General features: G+C 39.7%; 1 protein-coding gene across 1 annotated transcript; it reads left to right on the plus strand.

Annotated features, from left to right (window-relative positions):
* Window positions 1-431: 431 nt before the first annotated feature.
* Window positions 432-16,027, plus strand: ADSL (adenylosuccinate lyase). Its single transcript, XM_033161795.1, has 13 exons — window positions 432-637; window positions 5,032-5,235; window positions 6,455-6,499; window positions 7,064-7,143; window positions 7,400-7,571; window positions 8,050-8,096; window positions 8,781-8,871; window positions 9,636-9,705; window positions 11,293-11,440; window positions 12,315-12,405; window positions 13,840-13,929; window positions 15,059-15,235; window positions 15,873-16,027. The coding sequence occupies exons 1-13, from the start codon at window positions 494-496 to the stop codon at window positions 15,957-15,959; spliced, it is 1,446 nt and encodes a 481-aa protein (XP_033017686.1). The 5' UTR covers window positions 432-493; the 3' UTR covers window positions 15,960-16,027.
* Window positions 16,028-16,369: the final 342 nt, after the last annotated feature.

The following is a 16,369-nucleotide window of genomic DNA, read 5'->3' on the forward strand; positions in this document are numbered from 1 at the left end:
CCCCCCCAAAAAAAAAACATGGAAATGCCAGGCGTTCCCCACTAGTTTATATAAAGGAATCGATGCATTCATTATTCCTAACAATCCCTAACACGGAATAAGGTTCCCCAACCCCACTGCAACAATGGAAGCTATTTTCAGTAAGAATTTTGCTGAGACCCCTCAAAACCTCTTCGGGGGTTGGCAGCCAACAGGGACTCCTTAAAAGTACGCCTGGAGAATTACTGGTAACTCTGAGGGGAGCGAGGGCTGCAGTGCAGCCTCCCAAGCAGCAGGGGTCGATGCGACCCCGACCTTGCCCAAATCCAGTCGCGGGCGAACCGGAAGGGGGCCGGAGATGCCGGAGGTGAGGTTGAGTTGGGGGCGGGCCTAAGGGCGGGACCTCTCCGCTCCCTTTATTACTGTCCTCGGGCAGCTGCCTCCCTTTCGCCTGCGGGTTGCTGCTGCTTCTCTCGGGTTGGGTGTCGCTTCCCTGCGCGGGACCTTCTCCACGATGGCCGAGGAGGATCCTTTCTGCCGCTACCGCTCCCCTCTCGTCTCGCGCTACGCCAGCCCCGACATGGCTTTTAACTTCAGCGAGAGGAAGAAGTTCAGCACCTGGCGGCGCCTCTGGCTTTATTTGGCCAAGGCTGAGAAGGTGGGCGCGCGCGGGTTCGTGTCTGTGCCAGACCATTAAGTGGAGAGGCAATGGGGGTTGTGGCATTTGCAGCTTTACTGACCCTGACACACACACACACACACACACACAATGCTAACAGACCTCCTTTTGCGCAACAGGTGAAGGGGCAACAAACATGCCCGTTCTGTTTGACGCCACTACTATATTTGCCTACCTACATGTCATTTATACTTCTCTCTACAGTTACAGGTGGGTAGCCGTGTTGGTCTGCCATAGTCAAAACAAAATCAAAAATTCTTTCCAGTAGCATCTTAGAGACCAACTGAGTTTGTTCTTGGTATGAGCTTTCGTGTGCATGCACACTTCTTCAGATAAGAAGTGTGCATGCACACGAAAGCTCATACCAAGAACAAACTCAGTTGGTCTCTAAGGTGCTACTGGAAAGAATTTTTGATTTTGTTTTGATACTTCTCTCTGTGTGTGTACATCTGCCCAGTTCGTTAATAATGCACTAGAACTAGAGAGTCATCCAGTGAAGTTGAATGGTAGGCAGCCAAAATTAATCACACACACATCTCTCCCCCCCCCCCCCCGCCTCTACTCGGTGCTTAGTTAAACTAGGGAATTTGCTGCCACAAGAAGGTAGTGATGGCTGCCACTTTAGGCGGCTTTAAAAGGGGATTTTACCCATTGAAGAGGGTTATGGCTGTCTGTGTATTCAGGTGATATAGGATGTCTTATGGCCTGAAGGATCTGATCGGATATAGCACAGCTTCGAGTATTGATCGCCAGGAAACAAGAGCAAAAGTGTTGTTATGCTCGCATCTTGTTTGTAGGCATCCCAAATACATCGGGTTGGCTTCTCCAAATTGTGGTGTTTTGTTAATAGCACTTTATATACATTTTTTGATACTGTTGCACAGTTGTAAGGCTATATTGTGTTTAGCAGCAACAGTTGCTCAGAAACAAAAGGAGCATCACCACTTAGAGAGAACTGTGATCAAGCAGTATACAAATTGCAGAAGTAAAATCGTTGCACTCGACTTCTAAATTTAAAAGTTTTCTTTTAATTAATGCAACAGTGTAGTGTGTGGTACTTATGTCTAGTAAATGTGCTGTGGTTCTTCATTTCTCACCAGATTCTAGTATCCTATTCACCTGGAAAAGGCTGAGAGTTCCAATGTAACTTTTTTATAGGCATCTGCTCATATTGTGAGTGTCCATTGTTGCATCAGGAGCCTTATGCAGAGTTACATTTTTGCTGTTCTCATCTGATTGCAACAATATGACAATGACCATTAGATAAAATAGTTTCTAGAAACGTACTCGGAAGCATACTGTCTCTGATCATGGAGGCAGAACATATTCATTGAGGCTAGTAGCTATTGATAGCCTTTACCTCTATGAATTTATCTAATCCTCTTTTTAAAGCCACCCAAAGACTCTTCTCTTCTGATTACCATGCTCGAGGTCACTGCAGAGGTGGTATGTTGTAAGTGTGTGCATTTCAATGCAATTTATCAGTCACCAAGGGGATGGAAGCAATATTCCAAACATGTTGGTTGCACAAACCTCTGCGTCACTCTAAACCATACAGAAGATACAAGGTTGTTTGCTTAGCCGTAGGTAACATTTCATATGCCACCTCAGCCCAAAGGGGATTGACCCTGACTATCATGCAATAGCACTTTATCTAATGTGTATTATACCTCACAAAGTGATTTTGTCAATCAAGAATAAACAAAGTGGATTTTATCTTCTGATCCAAATGTTAAACTATTACAACTCTTAGTGGGATTCACTTACCCTCAAAAAATCTTTAAATGGTACCATGTGGTCCTTAAAGTATCCTGGATCCAAGTTGTTCAGGACTTTCTAGATCTTTTTAAATTTTGTATTTATTTCTGACAACCCAGAAGTATTAGTAGCAGGGTGTTACATTGTACCACAAAGAAACAAACAAAGAAAAAGAAATTGAAACACACCAATATACATTGAGGCATCCATGTTTCTCAGGCTATCATGGGTGGTGACTATTGTATGTACATTCAAAGCATAAGAAATAAAATCCTGCTAAATGATGTAGAAGGTGTTCTGGGTTCTCCCATTACTCTGGAAACACGCAATAACCAAAAGTCCATAAATTCTTATACCACAAAGACCAATGTAGATTTTTTTCTTTCCATAGCTAGATTATTGAAATCCTAGCAGCAGCTAGGATCCATGTCAAAAATTATTTAGTGTGACAAGCTTTCCTATTATCAGTCCACAAATTCAGTAGTGACAGTTGTGGATAAGCCTGAGCAGATTATTTAATTATTTTAAGTATTTCTTTATAAAACTGGGATCAGAATTATGAGAGCAGAGGGCATTCCCACCAAAGATAGAAAAATATTTCCTGGAGCCCACAGGCCTGCCAGCAATCCTGTATTGGTTGCAGTATAATATGAGACATCTGCACAGGTGTACTATTCCATCTGTGCACAACTTTGAGCATTCCTTCACATATGATGGGACAGATTTGTGAGGCTTAGCTGACCACAGTGATTTCCATTCAAATTCCTCTTATAGAACATTTAGGTATTTCTCCTAGTAAAGTATAAAGCGAACCAAGGGACGAGTGGTATGCTCTGAAAGCCTTGCAAAAATAATAGAGACCAGTTCTTTATCTCTGATAATAGAGACCAGGACTTGTGTTGATATATAATCAGCACAATAACTTTGAACCTGGCCCAGGAACATGTGGGAAGCCAGTGAAGATGTTTTAACAAAGGTTGTCATTTGCTGAAGTACAATATATCATAGTAGCTATTAAGTTTTGCCATATAAAGTTTTAGAGTGTGGGATTTACAACTTAACAAAGAGCTCATCTACGCTTCTCTCCACTTTTCTATTTTTGTTTTTAAACAATTATTAATTTTGTATACCACCCTTCATCTGTAGATCTCAGGATGGTTCACAACATAAATTATAATACAAAAGACACAAAATACATAATAAAAATAAGAACAAAAACAAACCCAATAATCCCCCTTGCACAAAAAGGGCATTGGATTTCAAGGCAAAATTCTCTGTCCAAGCGCTTCCCCCCCCCATGCCACTTTCTCTGCGAAAACCAAATATTTATTGCTACATAAGAGCAAACATCAAATGGGTGAGGGTCTCTAGATCCTCATAAGATCCTAGATCTTATGATTATTTTATTATATAGCAGTGTACATATTGCTTTACCAAGTCACATAAGCAAAAGTCAGTTCTATTATCTGAACAGAACCATCTTTTCTGAAAGCATGGCAGATGTTGTTGTAACATATCTTGTGCTTTAATGTGAGTTGGGGAGCCTGTTATTTTTATCTGTATGTTCACATTCCTAAGAAGTTACAACTCTGGTCTTGATCTTCAGCTGGAAACGGAGAGACAGACACACAGCACCTGTTCGTTTCAACAGGGTTATGTCAGATTGCTACTAACTATCCCCAGTAGATCTCCCTTCAATCTGACATGGGATATGATTAGATTTCTAGTTGTAGGGGATTCAGTGTCTTTAAGAGTGCTGTTTGCCTTTGTTTTTATATAAGCAACATTCCTGCTTGTTTTTTTTTTTAATTTAAATTGCATTCAGTGGGAACAGCAGCAGAAGGTAAATGAGGCACCTAAGATTCTGCAGGCGGGTTAGGATAATAGATGTGATGTTACATACAAATCATGGAAAGGCAAAGCACAACTTTATTTTTCCTCTGAAAAATTGAAAAAGGTGTAAAAAGACGGTTATGGAGACTTTAGTCAATTACAGCAAATTCTGGGTAGTGTTTTCAGAAAGCCTAGTTGAGTCAATTACAATGGCTTCCTTTAGAACTCTGAAAAAATCCTTTGTACTGTAGATAGAGCATTATAGTACCTTTTCATACAACTGGGTTGACATTCAAGATTGAGGCAGCTCCGGTCTTTTTAGTCTGCTGTCTCTTTCCATTTTTAAAGCTATTTGGTACACTTACCGCCAGAGACAAAATTGAAGTACCTGCTTGAATATAGAAGGTAGAAAATGAAATAAACTCTGTAGTAAATCAGCAAAATTAAAAAAGAGAAATAACACAATTCTTTTATGTTTTTATTTAAATCAAATTGTTGTGATCTGTAAGAATAACATTTTGTTCTAATATTAATTGCAATGAAGTGTTCTTTTAAAATTAACTCATTCAGAACAGTAATAACCTTGGGACTTTGGATTTTAACCTCAGTAGTTAAAAATTAATATTGCATAAACTGGGCTTTATGTCACCCATCCCTGATTCTGAAAGTTGCATAAGAATAAGATCCTAGTGGATTGTGTAAATTCAGTGATCTTACTGGTGGGGGTGTCCTTGAATAGTGGGTCATGTGTTGGTTAACTTCAGGTTTTTTCCGCCTTGCAGTCACTGGGTCTACCCATCACAGATGAGCAAATACAGGAAATGGAAGCAAAACTAGACAGCATAGATTTCAAGATGGCAGCTGAGGAGGAGAAACGATTACGTCATGATGTAATGGCCCATGTGCATACATTTGCCCACTGTTGTCCAAAGGCTGCAGGAATAATTCACCTTGGAGCAACTTCCTGCTACGTGGGAGATAATACGGTAAAACAATGTTATGAAATTGTTCTCCATAAGCTGGGCTGAATCACTATACAGTGGTACCTCGAGTTACAAACGCCTCAGGTTACAAATGCTTCAGGTTATAAACTCCGCTAACCTGGAAGAGTTACCTCGAGTTGAGAACTTTGCCCCAGGATGAGAACGGAAATTGTGTGCCGGTGGCACAGCGGCAGCAAGAGGCCCCATTAGCAAAAGCACGCCTCTAATTAAGAACAGTTTCAGGTTAAGAACGGACCTCTGGAATGAATTAATTTCGTAACTAGAGGTACCACTGTAATGGTTCTTTGCTATCCCTGCTTTACTATCTGAAATACCAAGCTTGTAAAGTATCAGCAATATTTTTTCTTTCTTAAAAAGACAAAGATAAGTATCGTACAGCTAAAAATTCAAAATCCAGTAAAGTTCTGAGTGAGATAACCCTCTTCATTTTCACTCTCTTGGGTGGCACAGAGGTAATGCTGATCCCTTTGAGGCACAAGTGAATTTGAGAGTAACCAAAATAAATGCTTGTGCACAGTAGACTACTTGATTACTTGATACACAAAGAGAATGTTAGTTATACTCATTTTTCTTTATGGAAATTGCAAATTACCCTGAAAGGAGAGTCTCATTACATGTGTATGTCCAGTCTGACTGGGTAATCTCCCCCTGGAAAGGCTTAGGTTAAGCAGCTGGTCTGAAAGAAGTACTGAGCTGTCGCTTAGTTTGGATTTTATCAGAACTGTGTGAGATGGCAACGGCCAGTTGCAATGACTTTTGGATTTGGCATAAGCATCAATGTGCGAGGAGGCACTACAATTTATGGGAGAATCATCGACATTAAAGCCACACAGCAATCTATCTTTGCTTGTTTTATCTCGCTTGTCTGAAAAACTCAGAGGCTGTGAAGAAAGAATGAAGGATAATATCAAAAGGAATTAGGGGAATCATCGGAAATGACTATGGAATGCAAATGAAATTTGATGTTGATCGGAGCTCTTCATGTTTGAAGCATGGGAAGTCGAAAAAATTATAATTTTGCAGAATATTTGGATTATTTGATATGTTTATGTATAATTTGGAGTATTTAATGTGATTTGATTGGTTTGTTAAAGTGAAAAAATTAATAAAAACGATTAAAATAGAAAGGAGAGTGTAGATAAGCATGTGGCTATTGAATAAAATTGTGAATGGCTGACTGTTTTATTCCTTTTTCTGTTAGGACTTGATAGTTATCCGGGATGGATTCAACCTGCTTCTTCCCAAGGTGAGACGCACAGTTTTTAAGAGGTGGGTGCTATTGATTCCAAGTGGCTGTTTGCCAGAGTTAACTAGAAACAATTAGGAGCTGGCAAGACACTGAGAAAAAAGTAGTTATTTTACAAGGCACCTGATCAATGTTGGATTCCAGTTGTGTTCATACAGAGTTCATAATATAAAATGAATTGATTTTTTTATATATGCTGTTGTTTTAAACACACACACACACATATAGTTTTTATGTATTTAGATGTTTTAACTGTTTTATATATGTTCTGTTATAAATCCCTCACTCTGCAAGGCTCACACCTAAATGAAATAACTAATAATAATTGTAGCAGTAGCAGTAGCAGTACAGTAATAATAATAAAGAGGCATCATATTAAGTTATATATTTTTCTCTCTAAGCATTTTACAATTCTTCTTGGAGAATGATTCAGATTCTCTCTCTATATAGAATGAAGAACCTTGTATTCTGCCCTACCCCTCTTGAAAGGAGAATTGGATAAAAATGTAAATAATTATTTTGTGACTTCCCTCATGTTTTCCTTCTTTCCTTCAATCTTGCTAGCTTGCCAGGGTGATCAGCCGTCTTGCAGACTTTGCTGAGAAGTATGCTGACTTGCCCACCTTGGGCTTCACTCACTACCAGTAAGTAACTCATACAAATACTCATTTAATTCTGTAGATGCTGCTCCCATTTCTACCCCATTTCTGTTATTCACCCTCAGATCAATGGACTTTAATTGCTACTGTGCAAGATTAAACTCCGGAGAACTAAATGAATCACAGATTCTGAAAGAAACTGTGATAGAAATTATTGCAAAGCATCAAGTGCAAACACTGTATTGTAACATGAATGAAGCTGTACGGGCTTATTCTTGAATCATATTCTGTGTTCTTTTAGGCCTGCCCAGCTGACTACTGTGGGTAAACGCTGTTGTCTGTGGATCCAAGATCTCTGCATGGACCTCCACAATCTTGAGCGGGCACGAAATGAGTTGAGATTTCGTGGTGTAAAAGGCACCACTGGTACACAGGCCAGCTTTTTGCAGCTTTTTGAAGGAGATCATGAGAAAGTACGTATCCCCACCAAGTGTCAGTTTTGAATTGCAATTAGTTTGGGAACACTTGACTGTTGTATTATGTAGTGATAATCACAGGCTGCCATTCAACATAAGCATCCTGAGCTGTAGTGGAAGAAACTATTGAAACAGCATCTAAAAACAACAAAATCCCACAGCAAAACCAGTAAAAAAAATAGTTCTAAATCAGCATTCAGAGTATCCGTAAGGTGCACCTTATGCCCCAATCAAGAAACAAGCAAAGTTGCTTCCTGGGACATTTCATTCTAGGGCTTTTGCTAATATTAAATTTGCATGAGACCTACAGAATAATTTTTATTTCTGTGGGAAGCAGACAGCAGATTGAGCATAAGGCAATATAGTGATTACATCAGCAAAACACCTATAGTGCTCAGAATGGTGCAAGAGGCACAATCATTCCTACTTCAGCCACTGCATTCTGAGTGAGGTTCCTATCTATTTTTCCCCTGAGGTGGAGGAGCTGGACAGGCTGGTGACTGCAATGGCGGGATTTAAGCGGTATGTAAAAAAACAAACAAAAAAACCTCTCCTTCCTTGCCTTTACCGCTTAAAGAACACAGTAATCTGCCTTTATACCGAGTCAGACCATTGGTGTTGTCTTACACTTAGTACTGTCATATCTGGACTAACTGACTGGCAGCATGGTTTTCCAGAGCTTCCAGCCTTACTTGGAGATATCATTAATTGAAGCTGTAATCTTATATATGCAAAGCCTGCCATTAAACTATGGCCCTTCTGCATTCTTAAGATGAGCACCTCTGGACCCATGTATAAATTCGGATTCTGCTCTGCAATTAACATTCCCTCTGTTGTGGCTAACTGCTAGGAGCTATTAGGGGAAAGGTTGCGCTTACATAATCTACTCCATGATGTAGATTTGTAATGAAACTTCCTCCCATCTTAGTCCTTTGCAGTCTTGCTCTTCTCCATGTGAATGCATGTTTCCCTTTTTTTCTGCTACGCTACTGCATGTTAAACTGAACTGTACAGTCACACAAAGAATTTCTCTAGATTGTTTCAAACAAATACTGTACCTTCACTGGATCAGGAAGCAGATATAAAATGAGGGACAAGGAACCAGTTGATGTTGTGTGATATTAATTCCTTGTTGCATGCTCTCTCAATCTCATTTATAGGCTCTGTTAAACTTCATGAAGCTTTATCTTTTGTGTTTGGTTTCAGCGCTTATATCGTCACAGGGCAGACGTACAGTCGCAAAGTGGATATTGAAGTTATTTCTGTTCTGGCCAGTCTAGGGGCATCTGTACATAAGGTAAGAACTACTTCAAATTCTATATTCAAAGGCACCACTGAGAATAGGGGCTCAATTGGATGCCTACTTGAATTGCACAGCCACATAAATTATTTCTTTAGAGGTTTCAAGCTTCTAGAAGCTGTGGTCACATTCTGATGTTTTGCTTTTCTCCTGTGTTTAACACAGATTTCTGTAGTATACCTGATATCTAGGAGATATCCTAGATCTATTGAATTATAGATGGCTGAAAAAGTGAAAGTGAGCCAGTCCACCATTCCTGCTACTGCCTTGCCTCTTTCTGCCAGTAAGCAGAAGCAATGCATAGTGTCCGGAAGTTGGGAGAGCGACTCAGGGGGGTAGACATCTGGGAAAAAAGACTTTGGCAATCCCACCCACTAGTGAACCCAATGTGTATTGACTATATGTGGTTTTGGCTTTATGTGCTATCCCCACAATGTAACCCCAGCGTAAGTTGAGAGTCACTTGTATAGTAGGTTTGAATTCTTATCTGTATGTTTTGGGGTGGGGAATATGCTCATATTCAGAATTTATCCTATTTCCTTTAAAATAAGATGATGGAAATTTTTATACTATTTCTTTGTATCATAGACTCAGTGCTAATTGTGAGATCCTGCATGCTGTAAGTCTGTGTCTGCATCTGAAGTGAATCAATCTCTTTTTCTCCCCAGTGGTTAGTAAAATGAACCAGCTCCAAGATTTCTGATGGATACTAATGCTGCCCAGAAACAGTGTCTGAACTAATTAGAGTTGTTTTTCTCCAGATATGTACTGATATTCGCCTTCTGGCCAACCTCAAAGAATTAGAGGAACCTTTTGAGAAAGACCAAATTGGTAAGCAATGGCTGTAGAAACACAATTTTGCTGTTGTTTTTAAATTAACCTGTATTGATCGCCCTTTTGAAGTTGAATGGTTGAAATTAAAATAAAAATGGAATATGTGTAAACATGGAGTGGATCAGCTGGTACATTTACATCCCATTTTTATGTACAAGACAGTTAAGGAGTACATGCATGCATACAGTTACCAGCAAATTAAATTTCTGAAGCTACTGCTTTGCTAGCTATCTAACAAATTGCTGTAAGGAGTCTGAAACTGTGACTCCTGAGAAAGTGAGATAATGGGCTGCTTTAGATGTAATTCCAAACCATGCCCTAATGCTATGAAACTGAACAGTCGAGGAACCTTGGCCTCACACACTACTCTCTGTCTTGCATGCAGTGATTCCTCATTGCCTGTTCTGAGGCAAAGTGGAAATCTATATTTTACACTTGTGTTGCAAACAAAGAATTAAAACCATAGTTTGGTTTCCAGTCAAGGTTTGCAGGTAAAGCACAAGCCACAATTTGTGTCAAGACTTGCCCTCTGGAGGGCCCAATACTGAAATACAAAGGTCTTTTCAACTTCTTACCGACTTTTGTTTTGTTTTCAATACATCTTAAAAACAATGATTAATTTATGTAATATATGGTATAACTGATATAATTTTTCCCACTGGTTATTTTCATTCTCTATTGTGACCCTATCTAGTTTGACTATGCTTTATTGCTTAATTTTTGCCTTGTTATTGGTACTGTTTTGTATCACTTTAATAAAAATCCCAATTAAAATTATTGTAACCTCCTCCCAGAAACTGTTGTTGTTGTTGTTGCTGCTGCTGCTACTGCTGCTGCTATATTTAATTTATATACCGTCCTATACCTGGATCCCAGTTTGCTAGTTAACCTTGGGTAGAACAAACCACAAGCCCCCAAGTTTAAGTATAATGTGAAACTCTGGTTTATTTTAAAGTGAGAGCATAAGTTTTCACTCTTTTCCCTTCTGTGTGAGAGGGCGGAGTGTACAGGCCAAAAGCTCACTGCAACCTGTTCCCATTCTACATTGGGATGGGGAACCTATGGACCCTTTGATGTTGGTTGGTGGACTTCCAGTTCCCACCATCCTTGGCCAGTGCTGACAGAGGTTTATGGGAGCTGCCCAAAACATCTGGATGGCCACAGGCTCCCCTTCCCTAACCTTAATGATGGTAATTTTGATACAAATACACGTGCTAAATTTAACTAATAGATTTAGAAGTAGCCTAGCTATGTTATGCTCTCTCCAACTCACTCCATGGGCCACTGACAGGTGGGAGGCCACCCCTTTGGTCATCTGATGTCACCATGAAGTTAGCCAACCTATTTTCCTTTGTACCCTAACTTGAACACCCGAATCTATACATTTTTGTATGCAGGCTCTGCTGTCTATTCAAAATTCTTGTATATTGTTGAGGATTGTTTGCTGATAACTGGAGCAGACGGTGAAAGAACTTTAGAAAGGCACACTATGTTTAACATTCTTGTTTTTTATTCTTCCTCCTTCTCATTTGCACACTCTTCCTTCTCCTGTTGCCCATCCCCCTCAACCCTCCCATTGTACAGGTTCAAGTGCCATGGCTTATAAACGGAATCCCATGCGTTCAGAGCGATGTTGCAGCTTAGCTCGTCATCTTATGATTCTGATCCAGGACCCCCTTCAGACAGCATCTGTGCAGTGGTTTGAGCGCACTTTAGATGATAGTGCAAACAGGTACATTCCTGGTTCTTGTCGCTAGGTCATGAAGTAGAGAGATTATTTGTTTTCAAAATACATTTAGAAACTAACGGATCTTTCTATGATATTGTGAACTGCACCCAAAATACTAAACATACTTACTTTGAAGTGAACCTCTGTCATTTCAGTGGAACCTTTTTAAACAAGTATAAAATGTACAAGGCCACCACTGAAGGGTGTAATTTCTGAAAGCTAAGCTGGAGGTGCAGAGGATTCTTGCTCATTTTGCCCCCATTGGATTCATGTGTGACTCAGAACTTAGATTTGTGGATTAAGACACATAATCAATGAACAAATCCATGCCTGCTTCTGTACTGTACTTAGGAGGTGAGCAAGGGCTCCCTCTTTCTTTAAAACCTGACCAGCTACTTAGAGCAGCCAATATCTCCTCCAAAGCTACACAGTAAAGTATCTGTTTTAAAATGCTCCCAGAAAGCAACTGTATATCACAACATGCAGAATTGTACAAAGAAAATGTACAACGGAGGAAGTGTTCAGTTCCCCAAGTAGCTGTAAAATGTTGACAAAAGGGGCAACCCTTGGACCATCTCATAAGCAGTTCTTTCAGTAAAACGGGGCAGATTTTTAAAATTAAAAACATCTATCCATAAATTGGATGGCATGGAGTTAGTTTTGTGAATACACGAAACTGACACAGGACAGAACTGGGATGATCCATCCGCCCCAACAAAATGTTCCTTAAAACACTGCCTAGTGTGGAAAATAGGAAGAGTAAGCAAATTAATGAGGAAAGAAAAAATAGTACTGAACTGTTAAAAAGTCCTTTCTGTGGGAATGCTGCAACTTCTCCCTCCCTCCAATTCTGGTACTCTTGTCACTTTTTCCACAGGCGCGTGTGTTTACCTGAAGCCTTCCTCACTGCTGACATAATACTTAGCACCCTACAAAATATCTCTGAAGGTCTTGTGGTATATCCCAAGGTAAGAAGACTCAGAGGAAGTGTGAGCAGTCTCTTTCTCCTGTATTGGTGGTTTTCAAACTGTTTTCTGGGAAAAGCCTGGGGTCCCTTGGAAGTTTTTCAGGGTGTTGTCACCTGAAACACAGCTTGCTTCCTGTTATCAGTATTCCCTTCACAGCCACTGTGAGTTGAATATGTATTTTTAATACACACTCGGTTAACACAGGGGTGACAGCAAGGACCAACAACCCTAGCCACAACTCCACGTAACTAAGCACACACACACACGGCACGACTTCCTTCGCAGACATGAGATGAGTACTTTAAATACAGAAAATTTCAAAAACTGCAATAAATCAGCACCCACTTCCAGTACCTGGGTATGTATAAGGAAGGAAATAGCTCAGCTGGTAGAGCATGAGACTAATCTTGGGGTCATGGGTTCGAGCCCCACGTTGGGCGTAGGTTTCCTGCATTGCAGGGGGTTGGACTAGATGGCCCTTGTGTTCCCTTCCAACTCTACAGTTCTATGATTCTAAGGTTTTAAAAACGATCTGATTTATGTCAACTGTTAAATTCCATTTAGCTGCTTAGATGAGGTTTTACAGATGGGTAGGTCACAGTCACTACGAAGCAGATACCCAGTACAGGTCCAATCTTATGAATGCTGGGCACAGTTAAGTATGGGAACCTCTATTCAAGGGATTAAGATAGCAGTTTCAGGAGTCAGCAGCAGGTTTCAGCTGTGCACAGTTCCAATGAACTAGCTTTTATAAGAAGAACCCGTCCCCTGAATAGTTTTTACTTCTCTTGTAATATTGAAGGAAAAAAATCATTTAACACATAACTGTTTAAATTAATAAATGCATGTGTGGCGTTTTAAAAAGTAAGAGCAGTCATACAACTCCCTGAAGTATGGTGGTGAGACAAAACTGACAACTTGAAGCATTTTTAAAATTCATTCATTACTATGTTATTTTTACTGTGAACAAGAGAGGTTTGCTGCACAGGAGTGGGGTGAAGTTGTTTTGGCTTCCTGTTTTAACATTAAATCTGTGTGCATCTGTAAGGAGACAGTATTTTTTTCCCTTCAGTTTTAGTTAGGAATGAGCTATTACTATTCATGAGATGTAGCAGAGTTTGGAATGATATAAAATTTGAGGCTAATGAAGGACATGCCATCTAGCAGTAGAAGCTGCTTTCTAAATGATCAATCTATTTGTCCGTGTAGCCCAGTCTTATCTATTCTGACTGGCAACAAACAGTTCTTCAAGGACTTGGGCAGACGTTCTTCTAATGTGCTACCAATCTGGGACCTTCTCTATTCAAAGTGTGTACTTTTATTGCAGAGCTGCTATCTCTCCCCTGAATAAATAAAATAATGAAGAGTAACATAGAAACTGGATTTTCCAGTCCATTTTGTAAATACTGTACTTATATTTGATGTTTGATTTAGGTTATTGGAAGACGTATTCAGCAAGAGTTGCCTTTCATGTGTACAGAAAATATTATCATGGCTATGGTGAAAGCTGGGGGCAATCGCCAGGTATGTACCTAACTGTAGGCTCTCATTTACAGGCCCTTAAAGGGACTTTTCAGGCCAGGAAGTAGAGTGGTTGGAAGAAAGTTATGACACCAGTATCTTGATCTCTTTGCTGTTTCACAATCTAGCCCCATTGTTATGCACATCCTCTTTGTCTCATCCTGTTGCAAAGTGGAGCTATTACTAAATTTTACAAGTTCAGCTACTAGGGAAAGCATTCATTTTGTTTTACCACCAGTTTTAGTGTCACTATATTAGTATTTAGAAAGCAGAGGTGGAACATTGCAATGTGCCTATCTTTTCCAAATTAATTATTATAATGCTGAACGAGGATGCTTTTGGAAATACCTTATAAAATTCAGCACCGACTAAGGTTGTTTAAACTGTGGTTCAGCACTAACCAGTTCACTTCTGTAGTGTTTGGTTCTTTACCCAAGATCCCTGCTGCCTCTAGGTTGGCTTTCTTCAGTATCGTATGAATTTTAGCGATTAGACAAATTGTCACCCTACACTTTTTTTAAAGAAAAATCTGAATTATTTTTGTTTGTTGCATTGTTTGCTGCTACTTTTATCTTAATTCTGTACTGATGCATCTAGAACTGATAAGTTAGTAAGACAATATTCTGCAGTGATTGGCTACACAAAATATTCTACAGAGTACTGAAAGTTTCAGAAGAGGATGGAATTTTGCTATTTCTTACTGCAGTTTGTGTGTAATTAAAAAGAGAACTATTATGAATGGACTGAATGATAAAAGGACCCACTGAAGAGAGAATTCAGGCATTGCAACAGTTTTGTCACCCACAGTTCAAATGTTGTTCATTCCAGGTAGCCTAGTTCAGCCTCTTTTTGATGAGTTCCTGCACTCCATCTTAGGACCAGGACCAATGCAGACTTTCTAAGGCTTTAATACTAAGCCACTTCCCCCACTATGCTCTTTTCGCTCTTCCTCCCTGACTATATTGTGACATTTTGGTTGGCCTAATAGATACAATCCTACAATGGATTTTGGATTTTTTTATTGTGAGCCACAACTACATTAGTTTTTTTTTGTAAAACCTGTATATGATACTTAGGATGTTTATTATGTTTGCTGATGGTTTGTAATGTGATGTCGACTTATTTTTCATAGGATTGTCATGAGAAGATAAGGGTTCTGTCCCAGCAGGCAGCTGCTGTTGTGAAGCAAGAAGGGGGTGATAATGACCTCATTGAACGTATTCGTGCGGATCCTTATTTCAGCCCTATTCATGGAGAACTGGAATCTCTTTTGGAGCCCAAATCCTTTACTGGACGTGCTTCCCAGCAGGTAAGAACAGGAAAATTCTTATGAGGTTGACGTGGACTCTAGTACACCTAGAGCTTTACGCTCTCTAACTGTGACTGTTTCTTTCTTTGTCTTCCCTTGTAATCTTTCTCACTCCATTTGACAGAAATTCATCCATTACCCCCCCTTTTTTTGTTTCTTCTGCCATAAGCTCCCCTGCAAATGAACCAGTTCCTCCCTCCTTATTCTATTTAGACATTTCCTTCATCCATTGCTACCCGACCTTCCTCCAACATATTCCCGACTTTTTATTTAATTGCCTGCCCCACCCTGTCTTACTGGTTCAGTGCACATTGTAGTCCAGTAGCCTGTATCAGCCAGTTCTTCATTTACCAGTTAAACAAAGTTAGGCTTTAACAGGAGCAGTTTGAGAAAGATTCTTGGCATATCTCCCATATCTGGAAGAATTCACTTTCTGTATTTCTAACATTTCCTTTTCATTGTTAACTGGTGTGCTTTGGGTGGGGACAAATCTAGTCTTCGCTTTATCCGGTTTCTGCGTGTTCTGAATTACATGGAAGTGTGCAGAATGGAGTAATTGGTTAATATGCTAAGGCTAAACGAGTATTTGGTCCAAGTTATTCTTTTAATTCCTTTTTCCTCCCTTCTTCCATAACAGGTAGCAAGATTCCTAAAAGAAGAGGTCCACCCCGTGCTTACCCCTTATAAGAGCAAGATGGATGTGACAATGGAGCTGTCTCTTTGAATTATTATTCAGTTAGTATTTCATTAGGGTATTTGTGGGGAAGATAATAAAATATATTTCAAAACAGACATGATGTGTGAACTGGGTCTTAGAGGTTTCTGTGGCAGTTCTGGGAAATCATAAGGACATGTAACACTTAGGGGAGAAGGATATGCAGTTGAATTAAAGCTAAAACTTGTATTGCAATTGTCAAGGGGGGGAGTTGGAATTTGCAAAAGCAATTGTTGGTTGAAGTGGGAGATCTATAGGATAAGGTGTAGTGTTTCTTGGTGTACAGTGTCTTCAGCCTCCTGGCTATAAAATGGGAATGGCTGACATACAAAGATATGAAGCTATGATAAGATATGATAAGATATGGTTAGACTGAGCTGCTCTGAAATTATAGAAGTTGGTGCAACTTCAAAGAGTTC

The sequence above is a fragment of the Lacerta agilis genome, chromosome 10 (genome assembly GCF_009819535.1).
Source record: "Lacerta agilis isolate rLacAgi1 chromosome 10, rLacAgi1.pri, whole genome shotgun sequence".
NCBI lineage: Eukaryota > Metazoa > Chordata > Lepidosauria > Squamata > Lacertidae > Lacerta > Lacerta agilis.